Below are 17,149 nucleotides of genomic sequence, written 5' to 3'. Positions count from 1 at the left end.
CCTATTACGCTTTTATTATTATAGACAGTAATCAAGACTATAGTATTGGTGGAGGAATAGACATAGATAAATGGAGTAGGATAGAGAACCAAGAAATAGACCCACACAAATATGCCCAAATGACTTTTGACAGTGGTACACAACCCACTTATTGGAGGAAGGATACCTTTTCAACAAATGGTGATGAAGCAACTGGATAGCCATAGCCGCCCTCCTCCAAATGTGCCTTGAACTAAAACTCACGTTTTATACAAAAACTCAAAACGGATTATAGATTTAAAGATAAGACAGAGGAAAATGGGGGGCACTAGGGCTCAGTGAAGAGTTCTTAGATATGACACCAAAATCATAATCCATAAAAGAAAAAAAATTGATTAAATTGGACTTATTTAAAATTTAAAACTTTTTCTCTTTGAAAAACACTAGTGATTGGGAAAAAAATATTTGCAAACCATGTATCTGACAAAGTGCTCATATCTAGACTGCATAAGGAAATCTGAAAATTCACCAGTAAAAACAATTCAATTACAAAATTGGCTAAAGACATGAAGAAATATTTCACTGAAGAGGATATAATATGCAAATAAGCACATGAAAAGGTGTTCAACAGCACTAGCCATTAGGAAAATGCAAACCAAGACCATAATGAGATATTACTAAATACCTGTTAGAACAACTAAATTTAAAAACTGTGATAATACAAAATCCTGGAAAGGGTAGAAAGGGAGAGAGATCAGGAAGAAGTGATTATTTTTTTTGAGAAGTTTTTTTTTTTAAATTCTTTATTGTTTAAAGTATTACATATGTCTCCTTTTTCCCCCATTGAGCTCTCCCCGGCCACCCCCACCCCCCAGCACATGTCCTTACCCTCCTAGTGTCTGTGTCCATTGGTTATGCTTATATGCATACATACAAGTACTTTGATTGCTCTCTTACACCCCCACACTCACCCTGCCTTCCCTCTGAAATTTTACGGTCAATGCTTCTCTGTCTCTGGATCTGTTTATGTTGTTCATTATATTCGACAAATGAGTGAGATCATGTGATATTTATCTTTCTCTGACTGGCTTATTTCGCTTAATGAGAGAAAACATTGTAACATAATAAAAAAATTAACATTTCAACTTGACTTCTCAAAGGAAAACTATATTTCATTTAAAACCTATAACTTATTTCTTTCAAAGCATACACTGTAGTCACAAAAATGTTTATTTTTTGTAGGTTTTGATGAAATTCTAGTCACTATATGACAAACCCCCAATGTGTTCCCATTAGTAGAATTCAGTAGGCAAGTACAGATGTTACCGACTTGGCTACTAATAAAAGTCTAGAGAATAGAATAAAGTAATCTCCACTATGCATTCCTTTGACTATTTACATGGCATTTGGAAACAAAGATTTTATTCAAAAGGCAAATATTTATTTTAATATCATTAAAACCACATAAAATGTTATATAGAACAGATGTAAAGAATCTCACTTGAAAACTGAACTATTTGAGAAGATGTAAATGTGTTCTGAGTTGTGGCATTTTTAAACATTTGTATTTCTAGTTTTAGGCTTGCTCTTTCCACTTGAAAATATTTATTTGTTAATAATATATTGAAAAAATGTAGGAACTCTTGCTTTCAAATATTCTGGAGGACTGTTGCCACAATCTAGTACCACCCTTCCCAATACCCAGTAATATTTGAAAGCAAGAGTTCCTATGTGATTTTAGAGGACATAAGGAAGGCCAAGAGACATATCAAAACATGCTCCAAGTCACTAGTCATCTGAGAGATGCAAATCAAAATGACAATGCGGTACCATCTCACACCTTCCAACTCTGGGCAAGGATCCAACTCCAAGTGGGGCAACCCCTCATCAAAGATATTTAAACTTTTCTGGGATTCACAGGTTAATTCATCCCCCATTTTTCTAACCTCACTGCCCGGTTTAATGAACAGTCTCAAAAAAGTGAAGGCTTTGCTTGAGTTCTGGTCATAAATTTTCCACATCATTTTAAGTAACTGAGACTAGTAAGAGCAAACAGCATGTGGACATGCACACATGGCAATGCCTAATATGACCAAGAACCTTTTAGAAACAAGCCCCTCAACACAAGGGGTATAGACCAAGAGATGGGGAAGTTATCTGCCAGTACACCTGGTTCTGTGTATCTTAAAAAAAAACTTCAAACGTAAGTCCTGCACTGGAGGGTTATACTCTGGCCAATAAATAATAATTTACACTCATTTACAGAATATCACTGCATACTAATTTTAACTTCCACACCTTTTTTTCCTGCACTACTAGGTAACTTTACAACCCTCCCCAATCACTAGATTTGGAAGGACTTCAGACTAAGAAACCTAAAAAGACTAAGAGAAAACCTTCTAATGCACCAAGCAACAGACAGTAGACATCAGGAAACATAATCCAAGTTAGAGACATCATTTTCCTCCAGGACACATCCATACTATCCATTTTAGCTAAGACTTCCAGGGTAATGTTGTAACCAACAACCTCACATTCAGTTTAAAGTTATACATGTCCAGTCAGATTCACCCACTCTTCTGCTGCTCCCTGCATCTCTCAAGTTACTTTCTCACCTCATGTTCCAATCACAGAAGACATACAAGAAGTAACAAGCTCCCAACAACTTCATGTCCAGTTCTGAAATCTGCTATAATAAGAACTAACTTTCTAAGATACACGTAGAACTTTTATTGACTTAAACCCTGCTTCTGTCACCCATCTAATGTACCAGGTTACCCCACAAAAGATAGAATATAGAAAGATAATAAATACATACATAACTAAGAGAAAATTACTAAGGATGCTGTGTTCAGCCACGAGGGGAAGGAGATGTAGTTAGCCATAGCCATAGAATTCCTTGTTGCTGTTATGTTGTTTTCACTATACCTTAATATGCATGAAACCACTAAAGATATTATACACATATAAGTCATTTGTGCTAACATTTCCTATATACTAGTATAGAAAATGTTGAACAATCTCCCAAAACTGAATCAGGAAGAATCAGAAAACCTGAATAGGCCAATAACAACTGATGAAACAGAAGCAGTAATAATAATAAAATAAAAAAAAACTCCCAGCAAACAAAAGCCCGATCTGAATGGCTTTATAGGGGAGTTTTACCAAGCATTCAAAGAACTAACACATATACTCCTCAAACAGTTCCAAAAAAATTCAAGCAGGAGGAACACTTCCAAACTCTTTTTTTTTTTTTAAATACATTTTATTGATTTTTTTTTTTACAGAGAGGAATCGAAAGGGATAGAGAGTTAGAAACATTGATGAGAGAGAAACATCAATCAGCTGCCGCCTGCACACCTCCTACTGGAGATGTGCCCGCAACCAAGGCACGTGCCCTTGACCGGAATCGAACCTGGGACCCTTCAGTCCGAAGGCTGACGCTCTATCCACTGAGCCAAACCGGTTTCGGCCCAAACTCTTTTTAGGAGGCCAGCATTATCCTAATTCCAAAACCAGATAAAGACACTACAAAGAAAGAGAACTACAGGCCAATATCCCTGATGAACATAGATGCTAAAATCCTCAACAAAATATTAGCAATCACATCCAGCAATACATTAAAAAGATCATACACCCTAACCAAGTAGGATTTATTCCAGGGATGCAAGGCTGGTACAATATTCGCAAATCAATAAACGTGATACATCACATAAACAAACTGAAAGACAAAAATCATATGATCATATCAATAGATGCAGAAAAAACATTTGACAAAATCCAACACCCTTTTTTGATAAAAACTCTCAGCAAAGTGGGAATAGAGGGAACATGCCTCAGCATGATAAAGGTCATATATGACAAACCTACAGCCAACATCATACTCAATGGGCAAAAATTAAAACCATTTCCCCTAAGAATAGGAACAAGACAGGGATGTCTGCTTTCACCACTCTTATTCAACATAGTCCTGAAGACCTAGCCACAGCCATCAGACACGAAGAAGAAATAAAAGGCATCCAAATTGGAAAGGAGGAAGTAAAACTCACATTATTCGCAGATGACATGATACTGTACATAGAAAACCCTAAAGACTCTGCCAAAAAACTACTAGATTTAATAAATGAATTTGGCAATGTAGCAGGATACAAAATCAACACCCAAAAATCGATGCCTTTTTTATACACCAATAATGAATTCTCAGAAAGAGAAACTAAACAAACAACCCCACTTACCATTGCAACAAAAAAATTATGATACTTAGGAATAAACTTAACCAAGGAGGCAAAAGACCTGTACTCGGAAAACTACAGGACATTGATAAAAGAGAAGAAGACATAAGTGAAAGAATATACTGTGTTCATGGATTTGTAGAATCAGCATCATTAAAATGTCCATACTACCAAGGCGATTTACAGATTCAGTGCAATCCCTATTAAAATACCAACAGCATATTTCACAGAACTAGAACAAATACTCCAAAAATTCATATGGAACAAAAAAAGTCCTCAAATAGCTGCAGCAGAAAGAAAAAGTTAGAGGAATCACAATACCAGATTTCAAGTTATACTACAGAGCCACCATAATAGGCATATAGGTCAATGGAACAGAACAGACTCCAGAAATCGACCCAAGCCACTATGCTCAATTAATATTTGACAAAGGAGGCAAGAGCATACAATGGAGTAAAGACCATTTCTTCAATAAATGGTGGTAGGAAAATTGAACAGATACAAGACCACCAACTTACACCATACATAAGAATAAACTCAAAATGAATAAAATGTAAGTCGTGAAACCATAAAAACCTAGAAGAAACCGTAGGCAGCAAAATCTCAGACATCTCTCATAGCAATATGTTTACAGATACATCTCCTAGAGCAAAGGAAACTGAGAAAATAAACAAATGGGACTACATAAAAATAAAAAGCTTCTGCACAGCAAAAGAAACCATCAACAAAACAAAAAGCCCACTGTAGGGGAGAACATATTTGGCAATGATACATCTGATAAAGGGTTAATATCCAAAATACATAAGGAACTCATACAACTTAACAAAAGAAAGACAAACAATCCAATTCAAAAATGGGCAAAGAACCTAAAGAGACACTTCTCCAAAGTGGACATACAGATGCCCAAGAGACAAATGGAAAAAATGCTCAAAGTCACTGATCATCAGAGAGATGCAAATTAAAATAACAATTTTAATTGTATCACCTCACACCTGTCAGAATGGCTACCATCAATAAATCAACGAATGACAAGTGCTGGCAAGGATGTGGAGAAAAGGGAACCCTAGTACACTGCTGGTGGAAATGCAAACTTGTGCAGCCATTATGGAAAACAGTATGGAGATTCCTCAAAAATTAAATATGGAACTGCCATTTGACCCAGTGATCCTACTTCTAGGAATATATCCTAAGAAACCAACAACACCAATCAGAAAGAATGTATGCACCCACATGTTCATAGCAGCACAATTTATAATAGCTAAGAACTGGAAACAGCCCAAGTGCCCATCAGTACATGAGTGGATAAAAAAGCTGTGGTACATTTATACCATGGAATACTATGCAGCAGTAAAAAAGAAGAATCTCTTCTTTGAGAAGAATTTCTTCTCAAAGAAAGGGAAACCTTTGAGACGGCATGGAGGGACCTGGAGAGTATCATGCTAAGTGAAATAAGTCAGTCAGAGAAAGACAAGTATCACATGATCTCACTCATCTGTGGAATCTAAGTAACAAAATAAACTGATGAACGGAGTGGATCCAGAGACTCAAAGCATGGAACAGTGCAGAATCTCAGAGGGAAGGCAGGGGAGGGAGGGTGGGTGGGAGGTAATCAACCAAGGATCTTTTATGCATATATAGATGGCCCATGGCCACAGAACATGGGGTTGGAGGCAGGGGCAGGCTGGAGAGGGTTCATGGGGAGAGAGGGGGCATATGTAATACTTCCAACAATAAAGAATTATTTTTTTAAAAAAACAAAATGTTGAAAACAAGGCAGAACAATTACTTTAAAAAAAAGTTTTAACAGTTTTGTTAAATTATAATTTTCATTCTTATAATACATTGTATGAATCACAAGGAAATTTTACTCTTTTTAGATGGAATTAGAAGTCTGGGCTTGAGGACTTCCAACTTTACTCTGGAGTTTTCAAACACTGATAGGATTGCATGGCCTTTTAAAAGCCTTTGGGTATAAGATGATAAAATGTGGTTTTAGTTATTGGCATGCCTGTGCAACAAAGCATTTGGGAGATGTGATTGACAGGCCAGAAGTGTGTATAAGGGAAAACCTATGCTTATGTCTGCTTCAGTGACTTTATTAGCCACACCCTACTTGTAAATTATAAACTGTCATTCAAAGTAGCAGAGTGATATTTGAAACAAGTCAGGTTATAATACCGCTAGTTTTTTTGTCTTAATGCCTAAAGGTAAATTCAGAAAATGCTCCTATGTTTTAGCTCATAAAAGTGTCCATCTGGGAAAAAACTAAATAATAAAACCCAAATGTAAAGAACAATGCAAGAAAGATTTTTGACACTATGCATGCATATAAGTTATATATTTAAACATCACAATTAGCTAATTCAGCCTTCATTATATCAGCAACTATTTCAGATTGCGAACAAAGAACCTAATTTTATTAATTGTTGGCAGGTTTTGAACCAGTATTTTAAAATATCTTATTAATAATTTGTTCCAGTATGACAATATACATACTAAATTAAAATTGCTATTAATACCAAAAGCTTCACTAGAGACCCTTGCTATCTTTATAAAGAAATATGCAAAAATCTGTGTTTTACAGCCGCGGTCGCCAATCGGTGGTCCGCGGACCACTGGCGAAAGGTTGGCAACCGCTGTTTTCAAGCATGCTATATTTTATAAGAAATGCTTAATTTTACATTAAAATATGAAAATTAATGCTAAAACAAATATATACTTACATCATACTTCTCTAACAACTGCACAGTTTTGAACCAAAATAAGGATGAAAACAAATATTGCAGTTTACTGACTTCTAACTAGTAATATTCTTATGTCCTGAATATTCAATAATTTAATCTTTAGTCTCAATAATAAAAGTGATATTAACTCATCAAAAAATTCAAATTTTACTGAAAAGTACAATATAATCCATGAAAATGCCTCATCCCTTTCTTTCTAGATAAAAAACCTTACTTGCAATAAAATAACTTTTGTGGTCTAATTTCAATAAGGTAATAATCCAAATGTCTAAGCCTTTAGATAAGTATTAAAGGTTTTAATCCTTTTACCAAGAATTACCAATCTGAATTCTGGTCAGTGCTCAAACTCTGAGGTAAAGACCTTTCTGTGTAATTGCTTGGTAACTTAGTATTCAATAGTGACACTTCTAATTTTTCATATGTGAATGCATATGAAGGGTGTCAAGAATGGAGGCAACTTTAAGGGACATTAGGTGATCTAGTCTTTATCTGTGGATTAAATTGTAGGATTTTTGGTTTTTTCTTTTTGTGGTGGACCAAACCACAAAACTATGTCTCAAGAAGCCTATTTATGTGACAAGGAAGGAGAGATAAACACCTGTAAGCTGAAGTGTAAAGCCCAGACTAGTTTTGAAGTAACAAGAAAGGGAAAGCTAACAGTTCAAATTTCAGTCACTTTTCATCTAAACCTATCAATGTGTGCACTGGTCCATTAATTATGTGGCCCAGCACCAAATGATATGTTATTCTTCCTTTTTACTCTAGGATGACAGCTGTAAGGGAAGATTTTAGTTCAGGAGAAAGAAAGCTATTTTAAATACCTTATTTATTGGTCTCAAGAATTTGCCTAAGTCATGAATGAAAAACTACTATTTGAGGACCAAATCAATTGTTTTGTTGATCACTCTGTCAGAACTAAAATAAAACTGGAGAGATGATTCAAAACTTATGATTCTAATAGACCTAGCATTTCTAGGTCAATGAAGTATTCTAAAGCAGAGGTTGGCAAATTATTTTCTATAAAGGGCCAGGCGGTAAATATTTTAGATTTGTGGACCATGTCATTTCTGTCACAACGACTCAACTCTGCCCTTGTGCAAAAGCTGCCATAGACAATATGTAAATGAATGATTGAAATCAAGTTCCAATAAAATAATTTATGAACACTAAAATACAAATTTCATATAATGTTCACATGTCACAAAATATTCTTCTTCTTTTGACTTTCTCCCAACCACGTAAAAATCATCCTTAGGTTACAGGTTGCAGAAAAACAGGCAGCAGAAGCTGGATTTGGCCTAGCCATAGTTTATGACTTTTGTTCTAAGGGATTATTTTGGTTCTTGTTTGGTGGAATTCTATGCTTCAAAAGAAAAAACATGTCGCTGAGATTTTTTAAAAATCGTGTTTAAAGTATTTGATCGCTTTTTTTAAAGCCTATCAATAACTTGCCAGAATAAATATGTGGAAGTGATGCCGTTTACTAGTAAAATATATCTTGTAGATGAACCCAATTCAATATCTTTAGACCACATTACTGTTGTGGTAGTCCTTAGTAGAAAATACCAGTTTTTAGTATAAAATCTTTGGTTCCATTTGTTCTGTTTAAAAATTTCCTATGCTAATCCATTTTTAGAAAAAAAAGCCATTAAGTTTGGCCATTTCCTAAATTACCTATTTTAGAGGGAGGTTTAACTATATGTGCTTTTTTAAATTTTAAATTGCATTTTTTTCTTTAATAAAATATTGCAGCACACAACTGAGCCCCCAGTGTGTCAGTAAAGCAAGGGGATATAGATCCATATGAAGGAGAATGGAAACAAGTTTAATATTAACCCCATTCCTTTTGGCAACTAATGGAAATACAGAATACAAATGACTAATTCTATTTTAGTGTATTTTATCAAGTCTTTGAAGACACCATAACAGTTTTATAACGAACGTTGCTGTGATCTGTTAAAGAATCTTCAAATTAAATAACCTGGATATATAAGAATTTTAATTTTACTCATTATTCATTATTTTTTTAAATGAATACAAACATGGTTCAGTATTCAAAAGGTATAGTATCTAGTGAAAAGTTCTAATCTCAAGCCTACTCTGTAGTTACCAGTTTTCTCTTCAGAGGCAAGTAGTATTAATTTGTTACATGGTATTCTATATATTACATTTATAATTGTATATGTATGTTAATTTTATGTTATGTAACTTTATAGTATAATCATTATGTTTTCTAAATTTATACTTTCTGATGACAAAAGTTAATAATACATACACATACTATAAAATCAAAACATTGATGGAATGTTTAATTTTGAAAATAAAAATTCTGTATAATCCCACCCATCAGAAAAGGATTCTTAGTAATACATATTTTCCTAGCTTTTCCCCTTTCACATATTTTGAACAAAATGTGGGTCATTCATTACTTCCTGTTTTACAAATCACCTTTTAAAAAGAACTTAAAATATTTTGCAGAGCTTTATGTGAGTATATGTAGATTGACCCCTTTTCTTTTTTAACAGCTACTTTTCAATTGTGCGGACATACTACAATTTTTTTCAACAGCTACTATTCAATTGTATGGACATACTATAATTTTTTTAACGAATGATGTTTGGATTGTTCCCTATTTTTATGAAAATCAGTGCCACCAGAGGGTTTTGGGAAGATGGCAGCATTGTAGTATTTGAATCTCCTTGAATCCCCTAATATCCCCAAAAATCCATAGACAACATCAGCAAAATCTAGTGAAAACATATTCTTATCATCCAAAATATAATGGTATGGACAAATCACCAACAAATACAAATGCACTAAAACTTTATGGGATTGTGAAGGCCCACAATGGGTGTTGACACGATGTGATTTCTACCTAGTGCTCTAAAAGTCCAAGTGCAGAAAGTCAATGAAGCACAGATAAATGATGGGAGTAACTATAACTCTATTAAGGTTGTCAAATGCCTCATCATCTAATTAGTGACATGCATGAATGGATGAACAAGATTCCCACTGTCCCTACCTACTACCCAGCAAAACCAAAGCCAAGAGAACAGGGTTGGCAGAATCAGCAAGGAAAATGACTTTGCTGAGCTCAACTCTATTCTGGAACAATGAAGAGACTCAGGAAGTATATAACAAGTGGGAGGCTCCCAGCTCGAGTGCACACACACCCTAATTACCACATCCCTGCCTTAAAAGGGTGGGAGTGGGGCAGCCTTATGGGCCACCTGTGAAATAGCAATACTCTCACTGTGTTTTTTCACAAGCCAAAGGGGCTCTTGCTTCTGGCTTTAACCACCCAGTCACACTAGCCAGACACAACCCACTCCAGGGACATTGACAATTAGGGAGTTGAACTGGTATTGTACACCTGTGAAATGGTAATGCGGGTGTCCTAAGTAAAGCTCACAGAGGACAGAAACCACTGATGGAGCAGAAGAGCAAAAGCTCACTTAATGATTTTCATTATGAATATAGACTAGAAAAGTGGGGAGACATGCACACGCACGTGCACACGTAATAAAAAAATTAATGGGAGAAGCAGAGGAACAATAAGGGGCCTTTTTTGGGCCTGAGAGATGGAGAACTCAATTCCTGAATAACTTTGCAGGGCCATTCTCAGAACAGTGCCCGAAACGGGAGATGTCACTGATGCTTATAATTTGTGGATACAATAGAATTGTGGGAAGGTATGGAGGTGCTGGAATGGACTAGATTCTGGGTCCTACAAATGTTTAAAACTCACAAATCAACCATTTTTAGATAAATTTCCCAAACTGAGAAGAAACAGTGGGAGTAGAGCCCAAATTCAGCATAACAGGCACAATTAGGCCACAGGAAAAAGAAAGTTGAAATCGAAGGGAAGAATATGGATGCTATGGTCTGAATATTTGTGTCCCCCCAAAATACATACATTGAAATGGTAACCCCTGAGGTGATGGTACCAGGATGGGGCCTTTGGAAGGTGAATAGACCAGGGTGGGGCCCTAATGAATGGGATTACTGCCTTTATATAACAGGGTCCAGAGAGATCCTTCACCCTCTTACACCACATGAGGACAGTGAGAAGTCTACAGTCTTCAACCTAAAAGAGGGCCTTCATCAGGACATGACCATACTGATACCCTATTGGACTTTCAGCCTCCAGAACTGTAAGAAATAAATTCCTAGTATTTATCAGCAATAAAGTCTGGGGTATCTTGATATAGCAGCCAGAATGGACTAAGACAATAGGAAACCATATTTTTTACTACTAGATGAACACAACAGACTCATGTGCTCCAGTTCTATGAAGATAAAGTCATCTTGGCCCATTCTGCCATCTTAAATGTATAGAAAACCCAATTTCTCATAAAAAAAATTAACTACAGAGTTACTGTTAAAAAACAGAAGAATAATTTCCCTACAAAGAGGGAAAAAACTACAAATTGGCATTACCACAAACAGATTAAAACAAACCCTAATATTCTAAAATAAGCTTAAATAAATTAGTAGTGATAGCAGTTATGAAAGAACAACATAAATCAGTATTAGAGAAACTAAGAAATGTGGTGATTAGAGGAGTAAGATTTTTTAAAGATGAAAGAACAAAGAAAATAATTTTTAAAAAGAGAGGAAAATAATTTCAGAGATGAAGGTCAAACTAGAAGGATCACAAGACCAAAAACACAATGCCTTATGATAACTAGAGAATTTAAAGAAGTAAATACTTGAAAATAAAAAGTAAATGAAGGAAACCATCAACAAAATGAAAAGGTAACCTGCAGATCAGGAGATAATGTCTGCAAATCATATATTTGATAAGAGGTTAATACCTGAAATAAATAAAGAACTCATACAACTCAAGAGGAAAAAAAACCAACACAATCCAATTAATAAATTGGCAGAGGATCTGAATAGAAATTTTCCCAAAGAAGATATGCAGATGGCCAACAGGTACATGAAAATGTGCTCAACATCACTGATCATCAGGGAAATGCAAATCAAAACCACAATAAGGTATCACCCCACACCTGAGAAAATTACTATTATAAAGAAAAAACAAACAAATAAGAAGTAACAAATGTTGGCAAGGACGTGAAGAAGGGAACTCTTCTGCATTATTGATGGGAATGTAAATTGGTGTGGCCACAATGGAAAACAGTATGATGGTTCCTAAAAGTATTTAAAATAGAACTGCCATATGATCCAATAAATCCACTTCTGAGTATTTATCTGAAGGAAACAAAGGCACTCGCTTAAAAAGATATTTGCACCCTAGCTGGTTTGGCTCAGTGGGTAGAATGTTGGCCTGCAGACTGAAGGGTCCCGGGTTCAATTCCAAGTCAAGGGCACATGCCCGGGTTGCTGGCTCAGTCCCCACTGAAGGGTGTGCAAGAGGCAACCAATCAATGGTTCTCTCTCATCATTGATGTTTCTATCTCTCTGTCCCTCTCCCTTCCTCTCTGAAGTCAAAAAATAAATAAATATATATATTTTGTTAAGATATCTGCACCTCCATGTTCATTGCAGCATTATTTACAGTAGCCACGACATGGATGCAAACTAAGTGTCCATCAATGGAAGAATGGATAAGAAAATGTGATACACACACACACACACACACACACACACACACACACACACACACACACTAGTGGCCCGGTGCACAAAATTCATGCACATTAAAAGCGAATTAATTAGAGGAAATATTTTTTTAAATATATTTTATTGATTTTTTACAGAGAGGAAGGGAGAGGGATAGAGAGTTAGAAACATCGATGAGAGAGAAACATCAATCACCTGCTTCCTGCACACCTCCTACTGGGGATGTGCCCACAACCAAGGTACATGCCCTTGACCGGAATCGAACCTGGGACCTTTCAGGCTGACGCTCTATCTACTGAGTCAAACCAGTTAGGGCTAGAGGAAATATTTTAATATTGCTATTTGCCCTTTCTCTATAAAAGAAGTGCCAGAGATGAAAGAAAATTAGTGAAATGTATATGAAAATCTTCCTCCTGTCAGAATCTGGGGCATGCCACGGGACCTAAAGTCAAGTCCCTGCCCACCACCCACATGTGCTTTGGAAACACAGGAGACCCAGCCCCAGCCAGCCCCAACCCCATTGGGTGAGACCCAGACCCAGCTGGCCCCACCCCCATCAAGCCCCTCTGGGCGGGGGCGCAGCCTGAGTTCCCCCGGCCTGGCACTGGGGCAGAAGGCATGGCCTGAGGTCTCCATCAAGCCCTGCTGGTGGGAGGCATGGCCTGAGGTCTCCCGGCCTGGCGCTGGGGTGGGGGATGTGGCCTGAGGTCCCCTGTCAAGCCCTGCTGGGCGAGGGGCGTGGCCTGAGGTCCTCTGGGGCAGAGGGCACGGCCTGAGGTCTCCCGGGCCAGGGGCCGGAGGCACAGCCTGAGGTCTCCATCAAGCCCCAGAGGGCAGGGGGTGCAGCCTGAGGTCCCTCGCCCCCGGCCAGGCGCCAGGCAGCCTCAGGTCTATGCTGTTCGGTCATGATGTTACGGCATCCTGGCTAATTTGCATATTCTTCTATTTTTATATACATATAATGCAATATTATTCAGCCACACAAAAAAAGAATGAAATATTGCCATTTGCGACAACAGGGATAGAGTGAGGATACTATGATAACTGAAGTCAGACAGAAAAAGATAGATATTAAATGATCTCACTTATTGTAGAATTAAAAAAAAAAAACAATGAAAATGAGCTCATCGATATAGAGAACAGATTGGTATTGCCTAAGTAGGCTGGGGGAGGGGAAAGGAGTGAGGATAAATGGGGTCAAAGGTATAAATTTCCAGTTACAAAATGAATAAGTCATGGGATATAATGTACAGCATGGTGACTATACTTAGTAATACTGTATTGCAAGTTTGAAATCAGATAGGAGAGTGGATCTTGAAAGGTCTCATCACAAGAAAAAAAAGTTTAACTACGTAGACTATGGATATTAACTAGACTTACTGTAGTGATCATTTTGTAATATAAATATCAAATATTACATTATACATCTGAAATAAATATAATGCTATATCAATTATACTTCAATAATAAAAGAGTATTTTGAATAAAACGTATTGAATCTGAAAAAAGTGAGGAAAAGATTTTAAAAAACAACCTGAAGAGAAAGTACCGGTACTAGATAGAGATAATAGGCAAAGAAGATCCAAAATATGTATAATAAGAGTTCCTAAAAAGAATAACCAAAGCAATACAATAGAATAAATTCTAAAAAACTCTAAAGAAAATTTTCCTGAAATGAAGAAACTTTAAACTGCAAAATGAAAGGGCATAGCACATTAGCCTGAGATTTTCTATATCAAGACATATATTAAGGAAATTCTTGGACTTTAAAGAAAACAAACAAAAGAATCCTTTGTGCATTCAGACAAAAAGACTAAGTACTGATAAAGGAAATAAAATCAGATTATGATCACTTTTTTAACACTTTATTCCAGGATATAAGATTATGATCATTTTTGATAGCAATAATTTTTTCCAGAATATAATATATTTAAGATACTCAAGAAAAGAAAATGTGAACCAAATATTTTATATTCAGCCAAAACAACCTATTATTCCCATGAGCCTTTACTGTGAGATCTAGAGAAAGAGATTCAGGCAACCAAAATGACTGATGACATCTACATAAGGTGACCATTATAAATATATCAACCTATGAAACTAAATAATGAGACCAGTCACAAAAGTACAAATTCTGTATGACTCTACTCATAATGAAATATTGAAGGCAGTCAAACAGAAAGTAGTAAGATAGTTGCCAGGGGGGTGGAAGGGCAGTGGCATTAGTGAGTATAGAGTTTCAGTTTACCTGGGTGAAAAAGTTCTAGATTGCAGAACAATGTGAATATGCTAACAGTACTGAACTATATACATATGCTTCTTGACTTATAAAGGGGTTACATCCCAATAAACCTATCTTAGTTGAAAATATTGTAATTAGTTGAAATATTAATGTTGCATTTGATACATCTATAATCTACCAAATATCATAACTTAGTCTACCAGGTTTCTGTTGATGGAATATCACTTTCGTTCCATTGTAAAGTCGAGAAATCATAACTTGAACCATCTTAAATGGTGGACTGACTCTACTTGAAAATGGTGAGATGATTGTCATGTATTTTTTCACTATTTTTAAAAAATGATAGTTATAATAGAGACAGTGACATAGTACAATTATCAAAAAGTGTGGGGTGAATGAGAAGAGTAGAATAAAAGCAGAATAAGTACAATGATTGCCTTATTGGTATTGGCTGGACATAAGAGAAATACTACTTCAAATCTGACAGTGGAGAGGGATAAAGGGAAAAATGGACAAGTAGCTAATTCCCATATTGCTCACAGTAGGGAACCAACCGACAGTGCTCCCCTAAAACAAGTAAGTGTCGAGAATAATTTATAAAGGTATAGATATAAAACTATTGGAATAAATAGAAAATTTACTAAGTATTAAAAGTTTATATATGCATATTAAATAAGTCAGACAACATAGACTCTGTGTGAATGCAATGAAACAAGATGACAAATCTGAGGATGAACATAAAGATTAAAATGTGAGTGAATTTAACTCATAAAAAGAAAAAGTTCAGATTAGCTAACAAAGCAAAACCCAACACTATGATGCGTGCAAGATAGATAGACACACACACAGTCAAGAAGAGAAGGGAGGGATGGAGGGAGAAGGAGAGTGACCTAGAAATATTAAAATAAAAAGATAAATACAAATGTGGACAAATACAAATTAAAAGAAACAGAGTTTTCCCTAGCTGGTTTGGCCTAGGGCCGTGGTCGGCAAACTGCGGCTCTCGAGCCACATGCGGCTCTTTGGCTCCTTGAGTGTGGCTCTTCCACAAAATACCACAGCCTGGGTGAGTCTATTTTGAAGAAGTGGCGTTAGGAGAAGTTTAAGTTTAAAAAATTTGGCTCTCAAAAGAAATTTCAATCGTTGTACTGTTGATATTTGGCTCTGTTGACTAATGAATTTGCTGACCACTGGCCTAGTGGATAGAGCGTTGGCCTGTGGACTGAAGGGTCCCAGGTTCAATTCCAGGCAAGGGCACATGCCCAGGTTGGAGGCTCGATCCCCAGGAGGGGGTGTGCAGGAGGTAGCTAATCAATGATTCTCTCTATTGATTTTTCTACCTCTCTCTCACTCTCCCTTCCTTTGAAATAAAAAAAATATATATTTTTAAAAAGGAAATAGAGTTCACACTAGAAATCTGATAAGAGAATTCAGACCAAAAAGAGCGACAAAGAAGGTAACTTCATAATGCTGAAAGATACAATTCACAATGAAGATGTAACAGTTATGGAACTTGCACTTCTAGAAATCTAACCCAAAGACACCCTGATATATATATATTTGGCCTTTTAAATAACATGGGGATTAGGGGCACCAACTCCCATGCAGTTGAAAATTCACATATAACTTTTGATACCCCCCAAAATTAACTACCGTTGGCCCTTGGTATATGCAGGGAACTGGTTCCAGAACTCCCATGGATAACAAAATACACAGATGCTCAAGTCCCTAATATAAAATGGCATAGAATAGTGCGTATAGTCAATCCTTAGCTTCTGCTGATTCCCAACCACAAATGGAAAATACCATTTTTGATCCCCAGTTGGTTGAATCTGCAGACACAAAACCCACATGGACATGAGAGCCAACAGTTGTTTATTGAAAAAATATCCACATATATATGGGCCCGTGCAGTTCAAACTTGAGTTGTTCAACGGTCAATTACATTTACATCTCCCCAAAGAATGAGTTGTCATTATTTCCATTGAAGACATATATCAAAGCTCTCAAAAGATAACAAGAGAAACCCAATGCTACAGGCAAACTTTTATTCATAAAACACTGTGATAACACACTATCAATAATGTGCATACTTTTTCTGTTTGTGCTTACATATTTTCTAATGAAAACATAACTGTTCAACACAATGTATTCTGTATGTCTTACATTGGAAGGCATGACTTTCATAAAGATCATATCAACACCTTGAAATGACTGAGACTAGCCGTGTAGAACCCCTTAACATTAACCCTAAAAGTTGCTTATGCTGACCTCTTTTAACCATTTGGCTCTTTTTCCCTGTTCTTTCTTACTTTTGACTTGCTGTTGATAATTGAGCATCCCAACACTTTCCCCCATTATCA

General features: G+C 36.3%; 1 protein-coding gene across 6 annotated transcripts in view; it reads left to right on the top strand.

Annotated features, from left to right (window-relative positions):
• WDPCP (WD repeat containing planar cell polarity effector) overlaps positions 1 to 17,149 on the top strand; it is a 257,997-nt gene that overhangs the window by 206,781 nt on the left and 34,067 nt on the right. The window contains exon 15 of one of the 6 annotated variants that reach the window (XM_079792179.1): positions 9,481 to 9,745. The exons of the other annotated variants lie outside the window; for them this stretch is intronic. Coding sequence (XP_079648305.1) covers positions 9,481 to 9,569 — 89 coding nt within the window. The 3' untranslated portion in view covers positions 9,570 to 9,745. Of the gene's footprint in view, positions 1 to 9,480; positions 9,746 to 17,149 lie in introns of those variants that run through there. 6 annotated transcript variants of the gene reach the window in all.

Source organism: Cnephaeus nilssonii, assembly GCF_951640355.1.
Source record: "Cnephaeus nilssonii genome assembly, chromosome: 15".
Classification (NCBI taxonomy): domain Eukaryota; kingdom Metazoa; phylum Chordata; class Mammalia; order Chiroptera; family Vespertilionidae; genus Cnephaeus; species Cnephaeus nilssonii.
This window is presented reverse-complemented; position numbering and strand designations above follow the sequence as displayed.